This window comes from Microtus pennsylvanicus, chromosome 15 (assembly GCF_037038515.1).
Source record: "Microtus pennsylvanicus isolate mMicPen1 chromosome 15, mMicPen1.hap1, whole genome shotgun sequence".
Taxonomy (NCBI): Eukaryota; Metazoa; Chordata; class Mammalia; order Rodentia; family Cricetidae; genus Microtus; species Microtus pennsylvanicus.
The window spans coordinates 24,514,856-24,540,196 of NC_134593.1; the positions used below are offsets into that span (position 1 = coordinate 24,514,856).

The following is a 25,341-nucleotide window of genomic DNA, read 5'->3' on the forward strand; positions in this document are numbered from 1 at the left end:
TAGAGCCACTTGCTTGACAAGTAGCGGGTGTTAAGTGTGTGTGGCTGAGTCCATGAGCAGAGAGAGATGTGGAAGAGACACCACTTACTGGTGAGTGGTGGCCTGTCAGTCTGTGCTGCTGACTGACAGTGACAGGGAGGGTCTCCATTTATAATTTGGTTAGCAAAAAGTGGCAGTCTTCATTATGACAGTTTCTTGAATATGCCCACATATTTAGTGCTTATTCATACCCTATAACAGGAGGAGCGGGCTCCTTGTTGTCCCGGCATCCTGGCTATCTTACACCCAAAACAATGACACAGAAACTGTATTCATTTAAACATTGCCTGGCTCATTAGCTCTAACTTCTTATTGGCTAATTTTTACATCTTAATTTAACCTATTTCTATTAATCTGTGTATTGCCACATGACTGTGGCTTACCGGCAAGATTCTCACCAGAGTCTGTCTCAGGCAGGAGATCCATGTGCCTGCCACTCTGCCCTTCTTCCCAGCATTCAGTTCTGTCTACTCCGTCTACCTAAGTTCTGTCCTATCAACTAGGCCAAGGCAGTTTCTTTATTCATTATCCAGTGAAAGCAACACATAAACAGAAGGACCTCCTACACCAGTACCCCTCCCCCAGGGCCCCTTATTCCCTTCAGTCTGCTTCAGCTTCTGTAGACCTTAGAATTTAAGTGCCAGTCTATCTCACGTGTTTCTTTTATTGCTGAAGTTGAGTATAATTTCATGTACTTGCAAAAAAAAAAAAAAAAAAAAAAAAAGAAAGAATACTTTGTACTCTGCCAGTGGATTAAAGTTTGGAACCCAGCACCCAGGATGCATGGCTCACAATCACCTGTACCTCTGGCCCTAGGAGAGCTGAGGGCCTTAACAGCCACATGGCATATATTCACAAACACACACACACATATAAATAAATTTAAAAAATCTTTAAAAACCCATATTATTAGAATTGCTACAGAGATGAATGTTAAAGTATTCAAAGAAAAACACAAGAAAAGGTTGAGGGAAGGAGAATGTTTGCTTAAATATTTAAATTTCTGATAGTTCCAAAAGGTAGAAGTAAATGAGTCTTCTCAGATGCATTCATGTATAAGTGAGAGACTTAGAGCCAAAGGAGAGGCTTTTCAGCCACAGTGCCTTGCAGAGACATGACGCTGTGGAGAGACCGTGCTATGGAGACAGCAGTGTGCACTGTGCTGTGTGGAGACGCAGCGCTTGGAGAGACACAGCTGAATTCTTTTCTTTTGGAGTGGGGAGTGAGAGTTTTTGAGATAGGGTTTCTCTTTGTAGCCTTGGCTGTCCTGGAACTCACTTTGTAGACCAGTCTGGTATTGAACTCACAGAGATCTACCTGCCTCTGTCTTCCGAGTACTGGGATTAAAAGTGTGTGCCACCACCACCCGGCTTGGCAATTCTTTTTAGCACCAGACTGAATGCTGACTCTGTACCCTGCACTTTAACTTAGGTCATAAGTGTTTCTCTGCACAGTCACCTAGTGACTGTGCGGGGCTTCACACTTTAATAGAGATCCGCTACTTCATTCCTAATGGTGCTTCCAGAATACTTATCCATGTGCTTGACTGCTGAATTCCTGGAGCAAACATTGCTCACGGTTTGAAGTCACTTAGCCCTAGAACAAGCTTGACCACCCCACAGGACTGATACTGCCTATTTCATAAACCTTGGTCTCTATTGGGAGTCATTTCTAGCTTAGCAGGTTACCCTATCAGGAAATTTGTCTTTTCCTTTTTAGGTCATGGCCTCCCTATGGAGCCCCAGAATGCTGTCTAGACTGTGCTGGCCTGGATAGCCTAGAACTCTATGTAGCTCAGACTAGCCGTGAACTCACAGAGCTCTCCCTGCCTGGCTCCTGAATGCTGAGGTTACAGTGGCTTGGTTGAACTTTTTTTTTTTTATTAGACACTGTTTCCATTTCTTTTGCTTGTAAGTTTTCATTTACCTGTGTATTCTGTCACTTGCCAGCACTTGGCAGGTAAGCCAAGAGGATTGCCTTGAATTCAAGATTAGGCCAGAGCTACATAGCAAGCCCCTTATCTTTCATTAAACAAAACACAAAAGTTTTCTTCTAGTTTCTTATTACTCAAGAATTATAAAAATGTATGTTCATTTTGTCTTCTATCTGCTTGAAGGAAAATAGATTTTCCTGACTAGTTTTGAACTTGTGCTTTAGTATTTAACAGTTATGAGACAGATGAAACCGTTATGAGATAGATGAATGTCTCCAAAACCAACTGCATCTCTCTACATCAGGCTGTAGGGGTCTCTCTAAACCAGACTTTGAAAATCAAGAAGCTGATCTTGTGTTATCAAATCTCTCTGTGCTGCAGGGGCAGTCTCGGCGAGTTCAAGTTGAAGTGAAGTCCGTGCAGGAGTCAGGGACTTTACCACTGATGGAAGAGTGCATATTGTCAGTTGGCATTGGGTGTGTGAAAGTTAGACCACTCAGGTCCCCTAAGATCCACGAGACCAGTCATGTAAGTTTCTGTGCCTGCTCTGTGCTCTTTGAAAGGCAAACGGCCAACCAGAGTCTTTGAGACCTTGCTACCCCTGCCCCTTTTTCTGCCATTAGTGTCTCTTCAGATACTGCCTTGGCAAGAGGCCCTTGCACTAGGCTGTGACCATGTGTTCTGGTGTGTAGTGAGCTGAGAGTTAAAACCTTTCAGCCTGGCAAACCACCAAGCCTCACAGTGATTAACTTCCTCCCACGGCCCACCCCTCTATAGAACCCCCCACTGGCTGGTAAAGATGCTTTGCCAGCAGGTGTTTGATTTCCTCTGGTGTTGGGGGTTGTAAGCCCAGCGGGGAGAGCATTGTGCTGACTTGGAAAAGGTCAGGGGCGCCTCTTCACCTTCCCCAGAAGGTTAGGTCTTACCGGGCTTCCTGACAATGGAAGGCTGGAGTGGGGCTGGATAGGTGGCCACAGGCTGGTGTGTCAATTAAACAAGAAGACTGGAACTGTGGGAGAAGATTGTGCTGTGTATGGAGGCCTGATTTGTGGGTAAATAATTGTTTTGGTTCTACATAATAGGCTGTTTTCTTTTAGGAGGAAGAGGAGGACATGGACAGCTACCAGGTAATTGAGCACCTGTTGTCCTCATCAAATCAGCTTGATTCAAGTGCTTAATTACACAGGCCAGGATCTCTCTGCACTGCTACTTGATAATTAGACAATTCTGCTTTTTCCCAAAAGTCAAACAAAGTATGGAATGCTGGGTATCATGGAGGGGGGTTGGCGAGCTAGGACTAGGAAGCCACTGTGAGAGAAGCTTTTCCTAGTCAGGCCCTCTGCATTGGGCTCTTTACACAACCACCTCCCAGATACCTTGCCAGGCTCCCCTTGAGCTGAGTCACCCACAGTTGGGTACGGGGATGTATGCCTATTTCTGTGTCTTATGTGTGTGAAGCTAGGTCACCCTGAATGCTCACTTCCTTGACTTATCTCTTAGGTTTTTTTGGGGGGCGGGGGGTGTTTCTCCTGTCTTTTCTTTTCCTAATGTGGCAGATTTTGTTTGTGTCTGTGAAGTTGCATCTTGTTAGTCATCGTTTAAGACTGCCCGGGCTCTTGGAGCCTGATTATGTCATCCACTGTAGTCACTCTCCTGGCTTTGCATCATCCTAATTTGATAGAAATGTCTGCCTTCCTATAAGTCACTGATAAAAGAAAACAAAAACACCTCATCATTCAGCTGGGGTTGTACTCAGAGTATGGTACCGCCATGGAGTCTTCTTTTAACGGACATCCTCCCATTCATCACTGCTCTCTGGATGTGGCATTTGAATCCTGTGATGCCACTTAGAGTAGATGCACAGCACATTTCTCTGTCTTGTCCACAGGAATGTCATAAGCTATTTGGTTAAGTGCCCTGGTGAAACCCAGACCTCGACATCTGCAGCATTCCTCTGAACCACCCAGCCCCCTAACCATGTTACTAAAGGAAATGAGGTCAGGTTGGCATGCTGGCAGGTGTTGACTGGTGGAGTTCGGTCTGTCAATAACAACTCCTGCCCACTCGCCCACCAAACTCAAGGAGAAGAAGCACTTACGTGCTATGGCCCTCAGGAGTCTAGTGTGACCTGATGGGAGCAGTGGATTCTTCCTGATTGTCCCGAGGAGTAGAAGTTTGGAGCTTGTTAGCTACAGTTTGTGAATCTTGTCCTGCGAGGCAGCCTCATAGATGTCGTTCTCAGCAAATACAAAGAGAACCAATTCTTCAGGGCCTGCCTACTCTAGAGTGTGCTAATGCTTTCTGTTCCAGGAGTTCTGATCTGAGTTCTGTGCTGCATGTTGGGCTGGCACACAGTGCAGGTGGTAGAGTGCTTAGGCTGGGTATGGTGACAGAGGCCTGTGATCCCAGCACTCTGAGGTGGGAACAGAGTGAAGTCCAAGTTTATCTTCAGCTACACATAGTGAGTTCCAGGCCAATCTGGGTTTCATTAGACCTTGTCTTTAAAAAAGAAAAGAAGAGGAAGAAAAAAACAAAAGGCAATTGTTGCATGTTGTTTGAGTCTTGGAGTTGAGAGAATGAAGTTAGTCAGGGGAATGTCTGGCTGGATAGTGCATTGAGATTGGCTTCCCCTGTTTTCTTCCAGGATAGGGATCTAGAGAGGCTGCGTAGAAAATGGCTGAATGCATTAACCAAGCGTCAAGAATACTTGGATCAGCAACTGCAGAAGCTCGTCAGTAAACATGGTAGGAAGAACAAGTTGGACATTTCCCTCCCTGTGGCAGTGCAGCCAAGGCATCTCATCCATAGCCCTCTTGTAACCCGCTGAGGGCCCAGTATGGTGGTGAGGGTGGATGCTTGCCCTTGACTTGGGGTATAGCCTTTCAGAAGAACATTTATTTGGTTGTAATGATGTCTTCTTGTAATTCCTTTTGGGGATGGGGCCCAGACATACATTTGGCAAAACATCCATGCCCCTTAGAAAGTAACTGGGTGAAAGGTGCTGATGTTTCTTGTTGGAGGTACTGGCAGCTTGGAAGCTGAACCAACCTGTCAGACCTGCACCAGAGATCTGTGAGCTGTAAGAAGCCTCTGCAAGTTCCCGTTGATATTGGGAAATCATGTTTACTCAAAGACAGTATGGAAACACCCTGGAGAAATGGCTTAGTGGTTAAGAACACTTGCAGAGGACCTGGGTTCAGTCTCAGTTTTCACATGATCGCAGCTCACAACTGTTTGTAATTCATGTTCCAGGGGATATGACACCTTCTTTTGGCCTCTGGGGAATCCTCCTTTTTACACACACACACACACACACACACACACACACACACACACACACACACAAAATCAATCAATCAATCTACAGAATATGTGGGAACAGTAAGCAGGATTGCTGGCTCCAACCCTGATTCCTTTCTTCCAGACAAAACCGAGGATGATGCTGAGCGGGAGGCACAGCTCCTGGAGATGCGGCTGACGCTCACAGAGGAGAGAAATGCAGTGATGGTGCCCTCTGCTGGCAGTGGCATTCCAGGGGCACCAGCAGAATGGTAAGGTCCCCCGGGGTGACCTCGGTACCTCCTTCCTTCCTTCCTCCCTCCCTCCCTCCCTCCCTCCCTCCCTCCCTCCCTCCCTCCCTCCCTCCCTCCCTTCCCCTCCCCTCCCCTCCCCTCCCCTTCCCCCCTCCCTCCCTCCCTCCCTCCCTTTATTTTTTGGCAGTGCTGCATTTAATGGATGGTTCATCATTGGTGTGTGAGAACAGAGCTATTTGTAGCTATTTGTTAAATTATCTTCATGAGTTGGATATGACTATGGCCTGAAACTGTTTTATTAAATAATATTGTTATTGGCCAAGGTAATTAGGATTTCTGAGAACTTAAATCAATATTTAGTACCACTGCACTTAGCATTAAAAAATAGTTAATATGTTAATTACTTGGATCATTCATTCCCTTAAAAGAATGTTAGGTCATAAGAAAACTGCATCTCAACCAGATTTTGGTTTTGGTACTTGAGCCATGCTGTCAGCAAATGTTCTCTGACACTTGACAGAAATTAAAAATAGCAAGTTAAGCCACAAGGAGCCCTTAAGTGTGTCGTTTGGCAAGAAACAAAGCTGTAGACAGGCTGATGGTGAATAGTGAGTGGGTCTATAAGAGTGAGCTCCACAGCCCAGCATGGGAGGCAGCTCCTGCAGTCCATCATGAACCTTGTCACGCCAACTTAGAGTGAGATAAGTCACCTGAATGACATGAGTCTTTTGTGTCTCAGATACTGTATATAATCTGTCCTTCCTGTTTTAGGACCCCAGTGCCTGGAATGGAGAACCACATTCCTGTCATATTCCTTGACCTAAATGGTAAGTTAGAGGAGGCTTCTGGAGGCTTACCTTGATGTAGTGTGACAGAGTCACACTATAGATCTAGCCGCTCATGTTGTGGGGTTGCAGTCGCCCTGATGTTAGCATCAGTGCTCCTTGATCCTTAATATGATGCTGGACAAAGACTGAGTTGTTGGAAGTCAATCTCAGTATCGCTTTTACTTTGGTGAACTCTCTTTTTCCCTCCCTCCCTCCCTCCCTCCTTCTCTTCTCATTTCTGTCCATGTCTTTCTCTCCCCAGAGCTGGGGATTGAGTCTAGGGCCTCACATGTGCTAGACAAGTGTGCTACCACCGAGCTGCAGCCCAGCATAGCAGTGATGACAGTGATGGGCACATCTCCATGTTGCAGCCTTGCTTCTGTGAGAGTGCTGTTTCCCCATCAGTTTAGGATGTTTTTCTATACTGAAAATATGTTCTGACTTCATTGCTCAGAAGAAAACTTCTATCTAGAAGGAACCAGCAACTTGGGATACTATGTTTTCTTAGCATTATTTAATGATTTTCTCAGCTTTTCTGTGAGTTCCTGTGAACTTAACCCTGCTTGCTTATTTTTCTTTTTACATAACTGTTCCCCCAGCCCCACCCCCATCCCACTGGTCTCTGTCTATAGGAAGGAAATAGAGATGCAAAGGTAGGTTAGGGAGCTAAAAATAAGAAGTCAGCAGTCAAGCTCCATGAAACACCTGCACAAGTGTGCATTAACACGAACTTCCCTAAATAGAAAAAAGCCTGGGCGTCCTCAGTGGTCCCCTCACCACGTGGATGTGTTAGGTGTGTTAGGATATCTGAGGGGCCAGCATTCTGTGCCTGAGTGCACTGGTTAGAGAGACATGGGGCGTTCACAGCACCCGTCTGTCCGTCCTGCGGGGTGAGAGCTGTCATGGAGACTGTTTACCTTGAGCTCTTGAGCCTGGAGGAGGAGTGAGCTTTGGCCTGTTCTTGTGTTGAGCTTCGTAGGCAGCTGAAAAAGCTTTAAGAGATTGGGAAGGATTGAGGTTTAGAAATTTCTTAGCTGCGTGTTTGTTTTCTTCTCCAGATAAAATTTTTTGTTAGCATATAAAATAATGAATTTTACCATGACATTTCCATATGTACATACATTGTGCTTTCCTCATATGGACCTTCTCATGTTATTCTCCTTGTCCTTCCTATACACCTTTCACGGGTCCCTTCATTCTGCCAAGTCATACTCCTGCTTTCTTAGTGTGTGGATAGGCAGGCAGACAGATGATAGATGATGGGTGGATACATAGATCTAGATTTACAGATGAGAGAAAATGTAGTATTTGTGGTTTTTTCTCCCTTGTTATAGTCCCCCCCCCCTTTCGACAACTCTCTGCCCCCCTTGTAGTTTCCCTTTTATTTTATATTCTGTTTGGGAAAAATACATGATGTGTGATGTTTGGCTTCTTTCCCTTAACATGATGATCTCTGGTTCCACCCACTTTCTTGCAAATGCCATAATGTCATTCTTCTTTATGTCTGAGTAAAAGTCCATTGTGTAGCTATACTGCATTAGCCTGGGAGGCTGAAGAGACTGTCAGAACTTTGTTCAGGACTCTGCATTAGTGGTCCACACAAGAACACTTATATTTGCTGTGTAATTTACAGGCTTAAGGTGGATGGGGCACTGGGAAGCCAGGCTTGGGACCGAGTGACCACAGGGCTCTGTGCACTTGCCAGGTCCATTAGCCAGTGTGCATTTTTGTGCCTCACCTGTCAGGAACTGCTCTCGCTTTCTTCTTGTCTCTTAAGTGCACTAACGGGCGAGGAGATCGGACTGTGATCCCATCATTACCATTTATGAACTGACCTCTAGAAACCTCTTGGGCATCTTGGCTTCCTTTGCCTCCGTGTAAAATATGACACACGGAGAACAGCTTGGGTAATTTTTTAAAGCACTTTCTGGCTCTTGGGTCTGTGAACTATTAAATGGTTATTACCAATGTTATTTGGGATTGCAGTGCAGAAAGCAAGTGAGGTTTGAAGCAGAAGAATTTTAATAATAAGCACGTTGTTGAGCTAGGGGGCGGGAGGAGGGTGTCCTTGAAAACCATCTGATGTTGAGTGAAAGCCCTGCTTTCAGCGGATGATTTCAGCTCTCAGGATAATCTTGATGACCCAGAAGCCGGATGGGATGCTACCCTGACTGGGGAAGAGGAGGAGGAGTTCTTTGAGCTGCAGATTGTGAAGCAATATGATGGTGAGGTAAGTCAGCATACCTGGAGAAGCAGATATGGAGCTCCCAGTCCTGCAGGAGCCTTTTGATGTCAGCAAGATAGTGGCCTCCACAGTGTATGTGGAAACTCTCTTAGTACCTAGAGAAAGCCAAGCTTGACCCTCACACCCCACTCCATCTACCTTCTCCCTCCCTCCTGTCAGTGTGGACCACATCCACTGGCTGTGCTCTGTTCCACCCTGAGAAGGAGGGGGGAGGTTGTTGATTCCACTGAAGTACAGGGAGCTACAGACTGGAAGGACATGGCTTTGGTATCTGCTCTGCAGTTCTTTTGTAAGAACTTTCATTACTGGGCCTCACTATGTAGCACTGACTGGCCTGGAACTGGCTATGTAGGACAGACTGGCTTCAAACTCAGAGATCTACTTCATCTGCCCCCCAAGTGCTGGGGTTAAAAGTATGGAACATGCCTGTCCTAAGATTTCCTTAAAGAGGAAAAAAAGGAAGCCAAGCCTGGTTGTACATATCTGTAGTGCTGGCATTTGGGAGACTGAAACATGAGGAACCTGAGTTCAAAGTCATCGTGAGCTAGTGTGAGGTCATATCTCAGAATAAAAAGAGCAAAAGAATAAGTGAAGGTAGTGAGGCGGATTCATTGTTGAATGAATCTCATGGTTGAGTCTATGTGATGGACATAATCCTGGGGGTTATTCCCTGATTTTGAATATGCTTGACAAATGGTACCAGCAGTAGAGCATCTGAGAAACTCATATACCTGCTGTTGGACATTAGCCCTGTTCCCCTCGATCACAGTACGTCCTTCCTTAGCCCTAAACCTGCTTTTGTCAGATGTGACGTGACAGGCTTGGGAGCACTACATGGTAAAGTAGACTATGGGGCCTTGACAGTTACTGCAGTTTGTAATCTTGGACTGGGAATATGGGCAAATCAAATATGATAACATCCTGGTGATTTCCTGGGTGTGATACTTACCTGCAGGTTACTTGAAAGTGATTGGTTTGCGGACTAAATAGGCAAATGGTCTCAGTGAGTGAAGATCAAGTACACAAAGCCCATGGTACTAAAAAATTTCAATCTTTATTGATGTTTAAACATTTAAAAAGCAAGTAATTTAGCAGCAAACAGTCTAATAATATTTTAGCTAATGTCCTGTTGCTGTGAAGAGACATCATGCCCAAGGCAGCTAGTAAAAGAAAACACTTGAGGGGTTGTTTACAGTTTCAGAGGGTTAGTCCCTGATCATCATGGTGGGGAGTGTGGCAGTAGGCAGGCAGACAGACAGACTTGGCCCTGGAAGTGTAACTAAGAGTTTACATCTTGATCCACAATGGGTGTTGGGGTGGGGTGGGGAGAAGAACCAATAGAGCAAAGACTGGGCCCAGTGTAGGTTTTGGAAACCTCAAGGCCCACCTCTAGTGACACCTCCAGCAAGACCATATCTCCTAATCCTTCCTAAGCAATCCACCAACTGGGAACCAGACATTCAAATATATAAGCCTGGGTACCTGGGTATCATGCCCAATACTTTTTTTTTGTTGTTGTTGTTTTGTTTTTTTGAGATAGGGTTTCTCAGTGTAGCTTTGGTGCCTGTCCTGGAACTAGCTCTTGTAGACCAGGTGGGTCTTAAACTCACAGCGATCCACCTGCCTCTGCCTCCTGAGTGCTGGGATTATAGGTGTGCGCCACCACTGCCCGGCCTCCATGCCCAGTACTGTGCAGCCTCCATGGGAGTAGCTGCTTGCTCACACCCTGACAACTCTTCAGGGCAGTTCTGTGTGTGTGTGTGTGCGTGTGTGTTTGTGTGTGTGTATATATATATATATATATATATTTGGTTTTTCGAGACAAGGTTTCTCTGTGGTTTTGGAGCCTGTCTTGGAACTAGCTCTTGTAGACCAGGCTGGTCTCGAACTCACAGAGATCCGCCTGCCTCTGCCTCCCAAGTGCTGGGATTAAAGGTGTGTGCCACCACCGCCCGGCCAGGGAAGTTCTTGAAAGAGAACCATTACTCAAGCTACGTGGCATTTTCAAGAGGGTGTGTGGCCTTGGCCAGGCAAGTGAAGTCTGTCTCTGCTTCCTCTGCAGGCGAAGGCAGAGGCCTCCTGGGACTCTGCAGTACACAGCTGTCCTCAGCTCAGTAAGGGTACTCCTGCTGATGAGCGAGTGTTCCTCATCCTGCGAGTGACAGTCCAGCTCAGCCATCCTGCCGACATGCAGCTGGTCCTACGCAAGAGGATTTGTGTCCATGTTCATGGGCGCCAGGTGAGGCACTAGCCGTAGTGGGTGAGATGAATGACCACAGGCTGACTGTGTCACTAACACTAGGAACTCTGTAGACATGGTCTGTGGAGCTCTGAGCCTGCCTTTTCCAGGTTCCTGTTGCCGTCATTCACCATACAGTCAGTCTCTGAACACACATGGCCTTCTCACAGGACTCAGAGTAGATTCATAAAGGAGCTCTGCCTTGGGGAAGTCCGGTGGCTCTATTGTTAAGGGTTCTTCTGGAACAAGCAGCTCGAGGAGGTTCCTTAGTGGATCCGTTGTGTGTTCATCTGGGAGCGCTGACTCCTCTCTTCCCAGAAGTCTTTGATTCCCAGTTTGGCTTTGGTTCTAAAACATTGACTAGGAAGCAGTCTGGGTCTTTTGTTTTTGTTTTTATTATTTTTAATCTGTTTTTGTTTTGTTTGCAAAGCAAGGGTTCTCTGTGTAGCCATGGAACTCCCTTTGTAGACCAGGCAGACCTCAAACTCGGAGATCCTCCTGACTCTTCCTCCAGAGTGCCGGGATTACCACAGCTGCCACCACCACCTGGCTTAGTATAGGTCTTTAAAGAGCCAAAGTCCATTTGCCTTCCAAAGTTCCTAAGTTCCTAAGTGGGGTGCTGTGGGGTGGAGTGGATGGCATCCTGCCCACAGAGTAATGGGGAATAGCTGTGGAGGGGAGGGAGGCTTTGAGCTGCCACTGTATAGAGTGCTGGGTAGGCAGGCAATCAGGTGGCCTTCCCTACAGAAGAGATAGAAAGGGAGGGAGGAACCCTGACATAGAGTTTTCTAGAAATACTCCAGGTAAGATTTAAACCCTGTGTTATTGGATTTGTAAATGTGAGGATTTGGAAGGTGGGTTCTGGGGCTCCTCATTCACTCTGTCACCTCCTTTTTGTGGGCCATTCTGAACCCACAGGCTTAGATGGAAATAAATCTTCTCATTTGAAAGAACACAGTCATGGTTGACAGATTCTGAGATATAATCTCCACCCCTAAAAATTAATCTTTAGTTCTAAATGTCGCACTGATATCAATCTCTGCAATGAAGACTGGCACAATGCTGTTAAAATCGCAGCTCCTTAGCGCTCCAGTCCAACATCAATAAAACCCAGGTCAGGGGTTAGCTGTAGAGTATTTGCGTGTCTCCAGCTCACTCCCTTGTCTCTGGGAATCTAAAGGGGTGGAGAGAGGCCTGCCGCTCTGGGAGCTTCTTGAAGAGTGGGTTTCCATTTCTTTTTCTGCTGTCCCGGTCACCTGACCTGCAGCATCCCCACAGAGAGGCAGAGGGGAGTGACATGTATTGTGTGGCAGGAGAGACATGTTCATTTCTTCCCCGTCAGAGTGATTTGGTGGAATATTTTTTTTTTTTTTTTTTTTTTTGGTTTTTCGAGACAGGGTTTCTCTGTGGCTTTGGAGCCTGTCCTGGAACTAGCTCTTGTAGACCAGGCTGGTCTCGAACTCACAGAGATCCACCTGCCTCTGCCTCCCGAGTGCTGGGATTAAAGGCGTGCGCCACCACCGCCCGGCTTGGTGGAATATTTTAACCAGTGCCACTTCCCCCGTCCTTTAGTTCCTTTCCACTGCTTCTTCAGATAGAACAGTGACAAACGCTGGGCAGCATGGCGTCATTGGTTCATGCAGATAGTAAGCATAGTCAGGTGACCCTACGCTCTACCACCCCTGAGGAACCACAGTCACGCCTGGACCACATGTCTGTCTGTCCGAGTGCTACAAGGCATTGTTGGGGTCTTAAAGTGATGAAGGAAGTGAATGACCTCTTCACTCTAAGAGGCTCTGTTGGGGGAGGGTCAGAGGTCAACCTCAGGTGTTCTGAGAGGCTCTTTTATTTTTTAGCCTTTTTGAGATAGGTTTTGTCCGTGTAACAGCCCTGAAACTCATTGTGTAGACCAGGCTGGGCTCACAGAGGTCCACCTGCTTCTGCCTCCTAAATGCAGGGATTAAAGGTATGCACCACCACTGCCTGACTGAGAGGCTCCTTTAAAAATGAGTTAACCATCACCAAGTGGGAACTCAATCATTATTAGATAGGATTGTACAATTACAGGTTTTTAGCAGCAACTGCTCTTCTTCTTTCCCTCGAGTTTCTGCATGTTCCTGCCTCACCTTTTGCCTCGTGCCTACTCACTATTCCCTCCCCTTATCTTTATTCAAGTGTATTCCGCCCTCACGGCTGCTCTCTTCAACCTCTGCAGAATGTTCAATCTTCGCAGCATCTCCAAATGAGTCATCTATGCATTAATTCAACAGTTCAATTCCTAACTGTGCAAAGAGCGCAGTCAGCATAAACAATGACCAGGCACTCTTAAATCATCCTTCATAACGATCCTGCTTTGGTCAAGAATTTAATGCCTGAACTTGTCAATATTCATGGTATGAGACGTCTATCGTACTGGAGGAGGAAAGTGTAAGCGTCACCAGTCCTTGCTTCCATCTTACTTAGAAGGTCATTTTGTTGTAGCTCGTGTCTTCTGAGTTTATCCAGATGCATGTGGCAGCTTCCAGACCCCAGGTCTGACTTGTCCCTTGTTGGGTGCAGGGCCGACACACACTCCAGGTGCCAGTCCACTGATTCTGTGCTTAAGTGAGGACTCTCATGCTCCATGTTAGAAGGCTGCTCTACTACTGGCTCTTTGTTACAGTAAACAGAGCTAGCTAGCGGGGGAGGAGTAATGGTCTCTATTTTATTTTTCCTCTAGGGCTTTGCTCAAAGTCTCCTCAAAAAGATGTCTCATCGGAGCTCTATTCCTGGCTGTGGAGTGACCTTTGAGATTGTCTCCAATATTCCAGAGGTAAAGGATTCTCTGAAGTTGGAACTGAAAATAAACACTTAAAGAGCTAGCTCCTTGAAAAGCCACCCACCCAAGAACTACTACAGCCAGTGATACAGGCTGGCGAGATGTCTCAGCCAGTAAAGGCTCTTGCTGCCAAGCTTGCTGACCCAAGTTTATTCCATCCCAGGAAGCCGCGTGGTTGGAAAGAAGCAGCTCTGCAGGTGGTCCTCTGACCTTCACACAAGTGTGAATGCACCCCTCCCTACCACAAACAACAAATAAATGTGAAACAATGAGCCATCTATTTAGGGAAATGCTATAGATTTTTTGATGAGTCTTCTACCTCAAACTTTTAGTATAATGTGTTTGTGACCTTAAAAGTTGAGATTTTAGCATTTTGTATAATTTTTTTTTTTAACTGAGTAAATGTGTAAGAGACAGACAGAGAGAGAGTGTCGAGGAGAGGGAGATGGCACTCGTCACAAAGGACAACCTTTGGGACTTGTTCTCTTCCTCTACCTTGTTTGGAGGTGGGGTCTTCCTCCATCATTAGACATTGAGCTTCCAGCCAGGTCTCCTGTGTCTGCCTCCCATCTCCTATCATAGGAGGCCTTGCCTCACAAATGCAGCCTACTTCCAGCTTTCTGCTGGGGCTCCAGGGGTCAGGGTCAGGTAACCAGACTTGCACTGTAGGTGCGGCTACCCACTGAGCCATCTCTCTAGTCAAGAACTCCATTTTGAAAACTTCTTATTTTAAAACACAGTAGACAGTAGTAATATGTTAATCACAGGGGCGGAAACCGTCCAATGTAGAGACTTGAATCTGATGTGCAGCCTGAAGAAGGCCAGCAGAGTGAGCTTACTTGCTTTACTCTTAATCGGAGAGTGACGTCTTCAGAGCAGAGGGGGACACAGGTACCGGAGTCCTGGGGCCTCCCCACACACTGTCAGCACTGCCTCCTGATCTTCACTAGGCCTTAGAGTTTGCGAATTGATTCTTCTGTTCGAATAGTAGGTGACCAACACCTGCTTTATAGGCAAACAGCTGCCGGCACCTGGACTTTTAGAATTCTTAAGGCTATAGGGAGCCCACCAGAGGTGACCACTCAGACACAGTGCATAGCCAACTTCAAGTCTTTATTCCAGCTGGGTAGGACCACATTCAGGTACTTGGCGACCTAGGTGTGACCCTGAGTATCGCGAGCACAGGGTTTTTGAAGGCAAAAATCACACCATGATCTTTCCACAGCTATGGGGGGCTTCACAGAAGCAAGCAGTTTAATAGAGACTAAGATAAATAGTTAGCTGTAGGGGTTCTACACACACAGGCTAAGTTACCTATCCTGACCTTGGGTCCCTAGGAGAGAGTTGGGTAATTTTTCATGAGATTCTCCATCAAGAAGACCAAATTCTAGTTAAATCTGAAATGACCTCAGCAAGAATATAAGATGGAGGAGCCTCTGTACTGTCTTGCCCTATTACATTAATGCTGTAAAAATTCTTGTCCCTTAAAGCATCCAATAGTAATTGTTTCTTGAGTTTTCAAAGTTAGCCTTACATATTAAACATGAACTATTTAAGTATTTAACTCGGAGTGAAGCATCTTTGACATATGAAAACTGGACTGTTGCCAGGTGTGTACATGTCTATAATCCTAGAACTTGGGAAGCTGAGGTAGGAGGGTCATGAGACCCTATTGTAAACAAGAACCCCCCAACAGCCAAGGACTAAGGTGTAACTGTGATAGTGCCCTTGTGCAGCCTGGGGGGGGGGCGGTGAGGGGAGTGAGGGCTACATTCATTCTCCAGCAGTCATCAGCCAGTCAGTCAGCAAGGAAGCTGTTTGCAGCAGTAGACTGATTATAAATCTTGGACCTAGCAAAGATTACTCTATGCTTCATTCATTGTTCTTTCTGGGAATTAAAAGGCAAGGGTTGTAGGGGAATCAGCTTAAACTAAGCACCCCTTGTGTGATTGAATGGTTGGTAATTGGCTAAGCTTCCAGAGGCAGCCAACATTGTTTCCTCATCCTCTCCTGACACACCAGTTTCCCATTTATGAGCACGGGCACCTCAGTCAGTAGAACAGTGTGGGATTTCACATCTGTTCTCCAGAGCCTTTGGCTACTGCTGCTCCCAAGGGAGGCCTGAGGCAGTGTTAGAAGCTCAGCAACCTGAGTGTCTGTATCAGGCTGCTTCGCAGCAACGAGGGCCCTACCCTGCCCTCCTCCACTCCCTTCTCTACAATGCATCAGCACCCCACTTGGGTACCAGGGTTATTAGGTCTCTACTTTGTCTAGTGGGCTGACCCAGCTCCCATGAATCTCAGGGACGCTACCTTCCTGCCGAACGGTTGTCTTGGTGATTATATTTCCAATAACCTGCAGAATCCTTTCCAGTAGGTAACTGGTAGTGAATGTTTGTTTGGGAAGTGGGAAGAACTGTGTTTGGAATGCTTGTGAGAGCTACTATTTAACCAGCCTTCCTGGTTAGCCTGGTTCTTGGTGATGGTTCATGATTTCTGGGGGAAATGTGCATTTTGAGCTCTAAAAGCAGATGTTGAAATGGGACTTTGGATTCCATGAATTTTTTCAGTTTGGAGTTCTATGAATATATACATATATATGTGTGACTGCATGTATCTGTGTGTGGAAGCATGTACATGTGTAGCATGTGTATGTGAAGCATCTGTAATGATGTCTTCATTTAGTTTTAACATGCTTCTTTCTGTTCTTCTGGATGAAAGAGAGAGGAGAGAGAGAGAGCGCGTGTGTGCATGCGTGCGTGCGCGGAATATCTGTAGTACTTCCCTTTTCCGCCCATTTTCATCCTGCATCGTTGTGTTCTTCAGGATGCCCAGGGAGTAGAGGAGCGAGAGGCACTGGCAAGGATGGCAGCTAATGTGGAAAACCCAGCTTCTGCCGACTCCGAGGCCTATATTGAGAAGTACTTAAGGAGTGTGCTGGCTGTGGAAAACCTCCTGACTTTAGATCGCCTTCGTCAGGTTAGTGATGGACAGCGGTGCTATGGTGGAGTACTGTCTGGCTTATATACTTGACCCTCTAGAGTATGCGGTTGTTGCACCTGAAGTTTGAAGAGTTTACTCACCCATAATTCAGTGATTGCAGTGGGGTTGTTCTGTCTTGTCAAGTCATGGCTGGTATTTAAGGAATGTGGGGAAAATCTTGAGCATGTGTGTTGGCATGCATCTTTCACATGTACCTCTTCTTGGCGTGTTCTCCATTCCCCAGGAAGTGGCTGTGAAGGAGCAGCTGACAGGGAAAGGGAAGCTGAACCGGAGGAGTATTAGTTCACCCAGCATGAACAGGGTGAGTCCCTTCTGCTGCCCTTGGGGAGCTGCTGCCTTTCTGGCCTCTTGTTTGGATGCCTGTCTGCCTCCTTGCAAGGGATCTCAGCTGCCTCTAACTTCCCTGTGCTGGTTTTAAGTGCCTTGTCCCTTCCCTTGTTACATCTGTGCCCCCTCTGCCACTGTGCCTGCTGCTGGAGCCAGGACGCTTGCTTGAGTGTCATTGGCACACATTGCTCATTTGTCCTCCGCCACCTGTCCAGCACACGTTGGGAGGCCACAAATGTGTGTGAAGCTAAATATAAGCTAGCTGTCTGACTAGGGCCTGGAAGTCATTTTCTGTGTTTTAATTCATTATTTTTAAATTAGAATGCTTGCAATATGTTAGTAGACCAATTGCTTGAAGGCCATGTAGGGGAGTATGAATGCATAAAATGGGTTATATGAGTTTCATAACTATGGCTGAGATTTGTTGATTTTAAAAAAAGGGTAAGGGACTGGAGAGATGTCTCAGAGCTTAAGACCATTGGCTATTCTTCCAAAGGTCCTGAGTTCAATTCCCAGCATCCACATGTGGCTCACAACCATCTGTAGTGCTGATGTCCTCTTCTGGTCTGCAGGCAGACATGCAGATAGATCACTTGTATATATACAATAATAAATAAATCTTAAAAAGGGTTTAATTTATATGTATATTGAATATGGAGATAATTGTTGACAAATAAATATGTCTTTATCTGTTCCTCATTTCCATGAAGACTAGGTCACTTTTGTCCTCAGCTGTAAGTGTTTGTGAGTGACAGGAAGGACAAGTTTCCCGCTGGAGAGCCTGCAGGTGGAGAGGTGCAGGCTACATGTCTGGCCACCGTAGGCCCACTCTCAGGCATGCAGAAATGCCCCTGTAGTTCCAAGTCACTGCAGTGAGTTACTGACACATACTGGCATCTGCAGAGATGTGGTATTTGGGATACTATACTCTGAATAGTTTATTTCTCAGATAAAGAAATAAACTGTCCATGGTAGGATCCAGTGGCATTAAACGGAAGACATGAAAAATGTCTTCTCTTCAGGCCCAGGGAAGTGTCACCTCAGTGGTGTGGAGCAGATACTAGAGCCTAGGTAAACCACCATGGGAAGGTACTGGTAACCACTCAGTGGTTTTCACCATCTTGCTTTGGTTGGTTGGTAGGTTGATTGGTTGGTTGAAATTATGTCTTACTATGTCTCTCTGACTGAGTTGGAACCAAGCTGACCTCCGACTCACTGTAATGCTCCTGCCTCTGCCTTCCAAACACTTGGATTATAGGCAGAGGTTTGTGAGATCATGCCCTGCTTGATTTGTTTTTCAAAGAGGACTTTCCAGAAGTTCTCTCTGCTTTTACACTAATCCTCTTTATCTCTCCCCAGTTGTCTGGAAGCCGGCAGGAGCTTAGCCCCTCCCACAGTCTGGGCAGCAACAAGGTGAGGTACACTTAGCTCCTTGCCTCTTTCATCTTCTCAAACCTCTGTATTTGCATATGTCCCAACTCTTACTTCACATCTGAGCTATGCTGTATGTATTGGGAAGAGTTCCACATTTGTTTCTCTGATCCTGCCATTGAGATCCACTAACAACCTCTTATTATGAGAATTAAAAAGCTTATTTTGCTAATTTTTTTCTTTCTACTTGTAATACTCATTTTATTTCTGAAGACAAAACTTCAGATTTGATTTATGATAGTGAAACTATGATATAACGATCTTACAAAAAAATAAGAAACATATATTTATAATTATTGTTGTTTGTTAGAAGGAAAGAAAATGTGCAAACCCCAGTAACAGAGTTTTACGCAAACAGAAACTCCCTATTGTTTGCCTAAAAAATGTCAGTGCCCCTTGCAGCTGCCTGATCTGGGGGATCCCCCCACAGTTTGTTCTTGTCACTCTGAGGTGCCTGGCTGAGTGTTGGTGCTGTGTTGACAGGATGACCCTAGAGTAGGTCTGGAGCTTGCATTGTCGTGGTGGTGTGAGGTGAAGGAGTTGCTTCAGAGGACTGGGGTGGGGGAGGGGTGTGGGAGCATAAAGACTGACTGACAGTAGTCCTCAAGGCTAAATGGTGTCCACAAGACTGTTTCTGTTCTTGTTATTCTGTACGCGTCTCGTATTGGACATTTTCTTTATGAAAGTATAAAAACAATGAAAATGAAGTTAATGACTAAGGCTCGTTGTAAGATCCAGATGCTGTTACCATGCTGAAACCATAACCACGCCCACACTTGAGCTCACAGACACTGGAGGAGCTGCTCAGCTGGTGCATGGTTTCCATGGCTTGGGCCGAACTGTCATTTAGTTCCTGCATCAGTGGAAGGAAGCAGAGCTTTTGGGGGCTTGATTGTGTGAGGACTTTTAAGTGTGAATATAGGAACTATTAAGGGAAATATATATAATAGGGGAAAAAAACGTGACTTTGTGTGTTTTGGGGGAGGTACATCTAACCCAAAGCCTCAGTTACAAGTTCCTTGTAAGGGCTGGAGAGAGGGCTCAGTGGTTAAGAACATTGACTGCCCTTCAAGAGGACCTGGGCTCAAGTCCCAACACCCACATGGCAGCTCACAACTGTCTGTAACTCCAGTTCCAGGAGACCTGAACCTCATGGCAAAACACTAATGCAAATACAATTAAAATAAAAAAAGACAAAAACAGCAACAACAAAACCCAAGTTCCTCATAAGAAGTGGATGAGATTTCTGCTTTTCTATGTCCTCATGCTTTCCTTATCTTAAAATGGAGACAGTGACAGCCAGCAGTAGCATCTGCATCAGAGAGCAGGGCCATGCTTGTCTACCAGGAGAGAGGATGAAGGGACTTATCAGGCGGAGGAGATAAAGCACCACACAGAAGGGACACCTGCTCTCCAGACATCCTGCAAGGGTTGCAGAGAGGTGGTGACCATGTGTGGAGCCCCAAGGGTGACCCAAGGATGACCCTGCGGTGCACACAGGCAGGTGCAGAGCCAGAGTCCGCATTTTGGGCAGAAGTTGCTGCATGACCACAGAGGAGTGGAGGGAAGCCAGGGAGGAGGGGCCTTGTTTGGAAATCGCAAGTGACCATATGCTGAGGAGCAGTGGTGCGGGGGGGTGATTTGGGGGGGCAGTGTCAAACTTGGACTGGACGGTCTGAGGGGTCTGTCTGAGCCCCAGCCATCCCATTGTTGACTGGTGTGTAGAGCGCTGCATGCAGTTGTCAGTGCAAAAGCCGCAAGCTTATCTGGATTGGAAAGACTATGGAGGGGGACAGAGCTGCCCATGGGGAAGAATAGGAGGAGATAGTGATACCAAGGAGATGGATTCTAGGACCCTGCGGGTAGGAAGAAATGGCTAGGGAAGGAGAGGACTAGGTGCCATTTAGAGTAGATTACTGAGAAGCAGGCTGTGGGAGGAGCAGGTGAAGTTGTATTGTGTGTGTGTGTGTGTCTGTGTGCACGCGCACACACAGAGAGGGAGATAGGCAGGCAGACAGACAGACAGATCGATTGATCATGTCGGACCCTTCCAGACTCCTTTGAGATAGCATTTAGGATTGCTTGGGACGATCCTGGATGACCACACGCACCTTCCCAGGCTGTTTCTGCTGAGCCTCTGGCAGTCTACCTGTGTTGTATTGCTCTGCTTAAGGGCACAGTGCTTCTTGTTGCTGTCCTAGGAGCTGCCCTTTTGTGTTCTGGATTTCTTGGGGTTCCTGAATAACTTGGAGAAAATGGCAGTCTTGTTTCCATCTGCTCAGATTTGACTCATGTGATGGTTCTGTCCTCTTGTTTTGGTCTCCCCAGTCTTTCCTATAAACCCCCAAGAGGTGTGGCCTCTGCCTGGGACTTGGAACAGTTTACCATCCTCAGATCTTGACCTTTATCTTTGTGCTGGGCATCAGGAAACCTGGTTTCCATGGCTGTCAGTTCCATGGTGAAGACACCTTTGCATGCTCCTGTGAGCCTGGCTGTGATCACCCTTGAGTACCACCTTAGGCTTTGCTTTTGCCCCTGGGTCAGGAGGAGAACTGCTCTGTCACAGATGCCTGTAGATAGGACAGGCAGATGGCAGCAGACAAGAACATTCCAGCCAACATCACTTGTGGGTCACAGGATAGCTCCCCATTTTCCTGTGGCGGGCCCCACAGTATTATGTAAAGATCATTAGCTCCCAAATATGTTTTAAGTCATGTCTTTTCACTACTGAGAAGGAAGGGATAAGGTTCACCCTTTGGCCCATTAAGGACATCATTACATGTGTCATTACATCTGTAGAAAATGGGTTATGAGCATTTGTAGGAGCATTCCTTGAGCTGGACAGTGTTCAAAGTGGTAGACAGAAGGTCAAAGGGCCTGTCAAACCCTTACCAACAGCAATGCTTACCCACGGTGACTTGGCATGAGTACTAGGGCGAGCACTGTGACATCCTTCCAGGGGCAGAGGAAACAAACACACAGGCACATGGGCAGAAATAATCCAGGCATTCTTTTGGCCCTAGAACTTTACAGAAGCAGACCATCTTGATTTCTCCTCAAGGAAGTATTTAATGTCCAGGGAGTTGAGGAGTTGAGTCCTACAGATTTCAGCCCAGACTCGGGGATGCTAAAAATGCTAGAAAAATGCATTTTGAAATCATCAAATATTATACTCGTGTTAGTTATGTCTATCTTGCAGGCTTGTATGAGGTCAGCTTTGGTTTTCTCTTAATCTGTTCACTGCTCTCAGCTCCACGCTATAGATCAACACTGGAGGTCATGCTGTAGATCAGCACCATAAGTTAGAATGTGAGGTGTGGAATCCCAGACATCACAGGCCTGTCAGAGAGCATCCACTAGCCAGCTCCAGTCCCTCCCCGTGCTTGTGGTTTCTTATGTCAGAGTAGAGAAGCATCCTTGGGAGCAGGAGTAGCATTAAGAGGTGTCAAGAAGGGGCTGACATGACTGACCCTAAAGAATTCAGTTAATGGAGTAGTGCACATGCGTGCATGTGTGTGTACATGTGGATGTGCGTGTGCAAATGTGTGTGTGTCCACCTTTACCTTTATTTATTATTTATTTACTGAAGCTCAGAATTGCTTCATCAAAACTGAATTGATAAAGTAATTAATTAAAGAGCTTGGTTTTCACTTTAGAGCCTAAAGCAAATCGTTCTTGGGATGTCTTCCAATTAAAAATATGAAATGTGACCAAACCAAAGTGGTGTTTCTGCTTACAGTTACTGGATGCATTGCTTCTGTTCTAAAAGAGATTTTTAATAGACGTATTGAAATGGATTCTTTATGATCATCTACCACTGGGTATCTCGATGCAGAATTAATTTCACCTCTTGCTGGCCCTTGCACTGAGACCTTCTGTGGTGCAAGGACAGCTGTCAACAAATCTGTTGTCATCCTAAAGCCATTGTAGAGGAGGTCCTTTCTACTAAGTAGTAGGGCAGGGTGTTGTCCTCTGAGGTGGGTTTGTTTTGTGGTGCTTTGTGAGGTCCCAGATGGAAAGTGGGACCTGATGTATGCCAGGGAATTGCCCTGCGCTGAGCTGTATTCCCAGCCTTCGGGAATTCTGATGAAGTTTGAGTCAGCTGGTACCGTGAGCATGTGCAAAAGCTTCCTGGAACTGCCATCAGCTCAGCTGTGGCTCTAGAGACGCAAGCATGAGTCACCACCCTCAGCCACTTAGCCTGGGGACCGGAAATGACATGGCATCTCTTTATGTACTCTTTGTACTCTTTGTTGCTTTCCTCATTGAAGTCAAAGTCTTTTACAGAAAAGCAAAGACTTATACTTGGTGGAGGAGCAGTGGCATGCTGGAAGACCATAGGTGGACAGGGAGACTCTGTTGGCTTGGCTGTGCTTCTGAGCCTCAGACCCATCCCAAAATCTTGAGGAGTTTTGCTTTTTTTTTTTTTGAGTTCTGCTTCTTAGAACAAAGAGTCTCTGTGTGGGGATCCAAAGAAGCCAGGGTTATTTTTCTAGTATCTCCATAGCTGATTCTGAAGTTCAGCAAGGGAGCAGATGTGGAGGAGTGGAGGAGCCAGTCTGGGGAGGTTCCACGTGGTGCCCGGTGTGCATGACCATGGCAGAAGTAAGGAGGTGCCGGTGCCTTTTCACCTTTAGGTCTGAGATGTTTAAGAGAGCCCAGAAAATTCTAGAGCAAAATTTTCAAAGCCCTTTCTCCTCATAGCCCAAGTTCATTCCCTCTGAAGTACATTTGAGTGGTGACTGATTTTGTTTGGTTTATTTTTGTTCTCTCCCCTGACATTTCAGCACAGAGAAACTAGCAGAGCCAGGCAGGTCGAGTTTATCGCAGTCAGGACTTGCTCTGTCCCTGGGGGATAGAGGACCCACGACCCTGGGCGGGCAGCCCCGCTCTGAGCATTCCGTTCATCTCTGAGCTGTGCAGGGGGAGGAGGACCGCTGAGTCGGGGATGTCTATGGAGTTCTGAGTGTTGGCAGAAAAGTGGGGACCCAACCTCCTCTTTTCTGTCCCTAGGAAGTAGAGCCCAATCTAGCCAGTAATGCTGGCAACGGGTGACTGTGAGGTTCCTTGTCTGTCCTGATTACAGGGACCTGTGTTGGGGTCCATGGTCTCTATCTGCCATTATCACAGGCCTGCTATGCTTACACTGCGTGTTGTCTGAGCCTGTCATTTATTTACACTCGGAGTACAGGGGTGTGAGGCAGGACAAACCACTGCCGCTGCTCATCCTCAATGGTGACACTGCACCATGTGCCGGCTGGGAGCCCTGAAAGTGCCTCGGAGAAGTGACACCTCCTCCAGTTGTTACTGGTCAACTCTGTCACACAGCCCAGATGCTGACTGAAGATCAGCTGCTCAGTTTCCTAAGGGACACAGTGTGGCTGTGGCTGCTGCCAGACGAGAGAGCTAAGATATTAGAATAAATTTCCTCTGAAATGAAGTAAGTTGTCTTCGGAACAACCTTGTGTGAACTTGACACCATGAACAGAGCTCAGTGTCTCTTCTGCTGAGATCTTCTGAAGCTACTGACCTTAGTGTTCAGACATCTGACCATGACACCCCAGAGCACCTAAAATGGGCAACCTCCCAAGAAGGTAATTAAGTTAGAATGCAAAAAAAAAAAAATAGCCGAAGATTAAGATCTGTAAGTAAGCTTGTGATTTGTAGGTGTGCAGACGCCCAGCTGGGGCTGTATTTCTTACTGCCCTGATCATGTGCTAGGAGTCTGTTTTGTTTTCTGTTTCCTAATGAGTGCCCAGAGAGAGAACATCTCTCTCTCCCCCCCCCCCCTTTTTTTTAATGCCATCAAGTGCTGAACAAGTTCTCAGCGGTGAACATGATCCAGATCACTTAGGGCTTATTGATTTTATGATCAGTCCTTTGGTTGCTGCTAAAAGCAGATAGATTCCTAATCCATGTAGGAACCTGTGGGGCTGCCCCCTTCAGTCCCTCTTGAGCCTCCGAGGACTCACTGTCTCTGCTCTGTTTCTTAGCATTCTCAGGGTATCCTAGTTAACCCCGGGTCATCTCTCGGCAGAACACTCAGTTACATTAATATTAAAATGTTACTTGACCTCAGTGAGAAAGACAGGAGTTGTTACCACAGGACCAAGGGGAACTTAAGATCTGCTCACACTTTGGGGCTCAGCACCATGCTGCCCAGAGGCAACTTCCTAGAACTCTGGGAAGAGGAGGCCCCCACCCATTCCTGAACTCCCATAGAGACGTCTGAGCGTCGGAGCGAGGATGTCAGCTCCCAGCCGCAGGAGCCTGGCAGAATTAAGGGGCATTTATTTCTAAAGGTGCAGTTACAGCCCACCCACGTGGCTGTGTTGAGGTGGCAGGACGCAGTGAATGTTGGGATGGGCTTGTTGAAAGCCACAGGTTGTAACGTGAAGAGAAGGTCTGCAGTGAAGACTCACCACGAGAGGAATCAGCCCCAGTCCACAGTGAAGACTCACCACGAGGGAAATCAGCCTCAATCCGCAGTGGAGACTCACCATGAGGGGAATCAGCCCCAGACCACAGTGAAGACTCAACACAAGGGGAATCAGCCCCAGACCACAGTGAAGACTCAACACAAGGGGAATCAGCCTCAGTCCGCAGTGGAGACTCACCACGAGGGGAATCAGCTTCAGTCCGCAGTGGAGACTCACCACGAGGGGAATCAGCCTCAGTCCGCAGTGGAGACTCACCATGAGGGGAATCAGCTTCAGTCCGCAGTGGAGACTCACCATGAGGGGAATCAGCCTCAGTCCGCAGTGAAGACTCACCATGAGGGGAATCAGCCTCAATCCGCAGTGGAGACTCACCATGAGGGGAATCAGCTTCAGTCCACAGTGGAGACTCACCACGAGGGGAATCAGCCTCAGTCCACAGTGGAGACTCACCACGAGGGGAATCAGCCTCAGTCCGCAGTGGAGACTCACCATGAGGGGAATCAGCCT

General features: G+C 46.7%; 1 protein-coding gene across 4 annotated transcripts in view; it reads left to right on the top strand.

Annotated features, from left to right (window-relative positions):
- Kif13b (kinesin family member 13B) overlaps positions 1–25,341 on the top strand; it is a 147,693-nt gene that overhangs the window by 102,394 nt on the left and 19,958 nt on the right. For all 4 annotated transcript variants that reach the window (XM_075949955.1, XM_075949952.1, XM_075949953.1 and 1 more), the window contains 11 exons: positions 2,354–2,500; positions 3,070–3,099; positions 4,617–4,716; positions 5,397–5,523; positions 6,277–6,332; positions 8,441–8,562; positions 10,640–10,816; positions 13,536–13,628; positions 16,460–16,612; positions 16,860–16,937; positions 18,323–18,376. In XM_075949955.1, the coding sequence (XP_075806070.1) occupies positions 2,354–2,500; positions 3,070–3,099; positions 4,617–4,716; positions 5,397–5,523; positions 6,277–6,332; positions 8,441–8,562; positions 10,640–10,816; positions 13,536–13,628; positions 16,460–16,612; positions 16,860–16,937; positions 18,323–18,376 (1,137 nt within the window). The remainder of the gene's footprint in view (positions 1–2,353; positions 2,501–3,069; positions 3,100–4,616; positions 4,717–5,396; positions 5,524–6,276; positions 6,333–8,440; positions 8,563–10,639; positions 10,817–13,535; positions 13,629–16,459; positions 16,613–16,859; positions 16,938–18,322; positions 18,377–25,341) is intronic.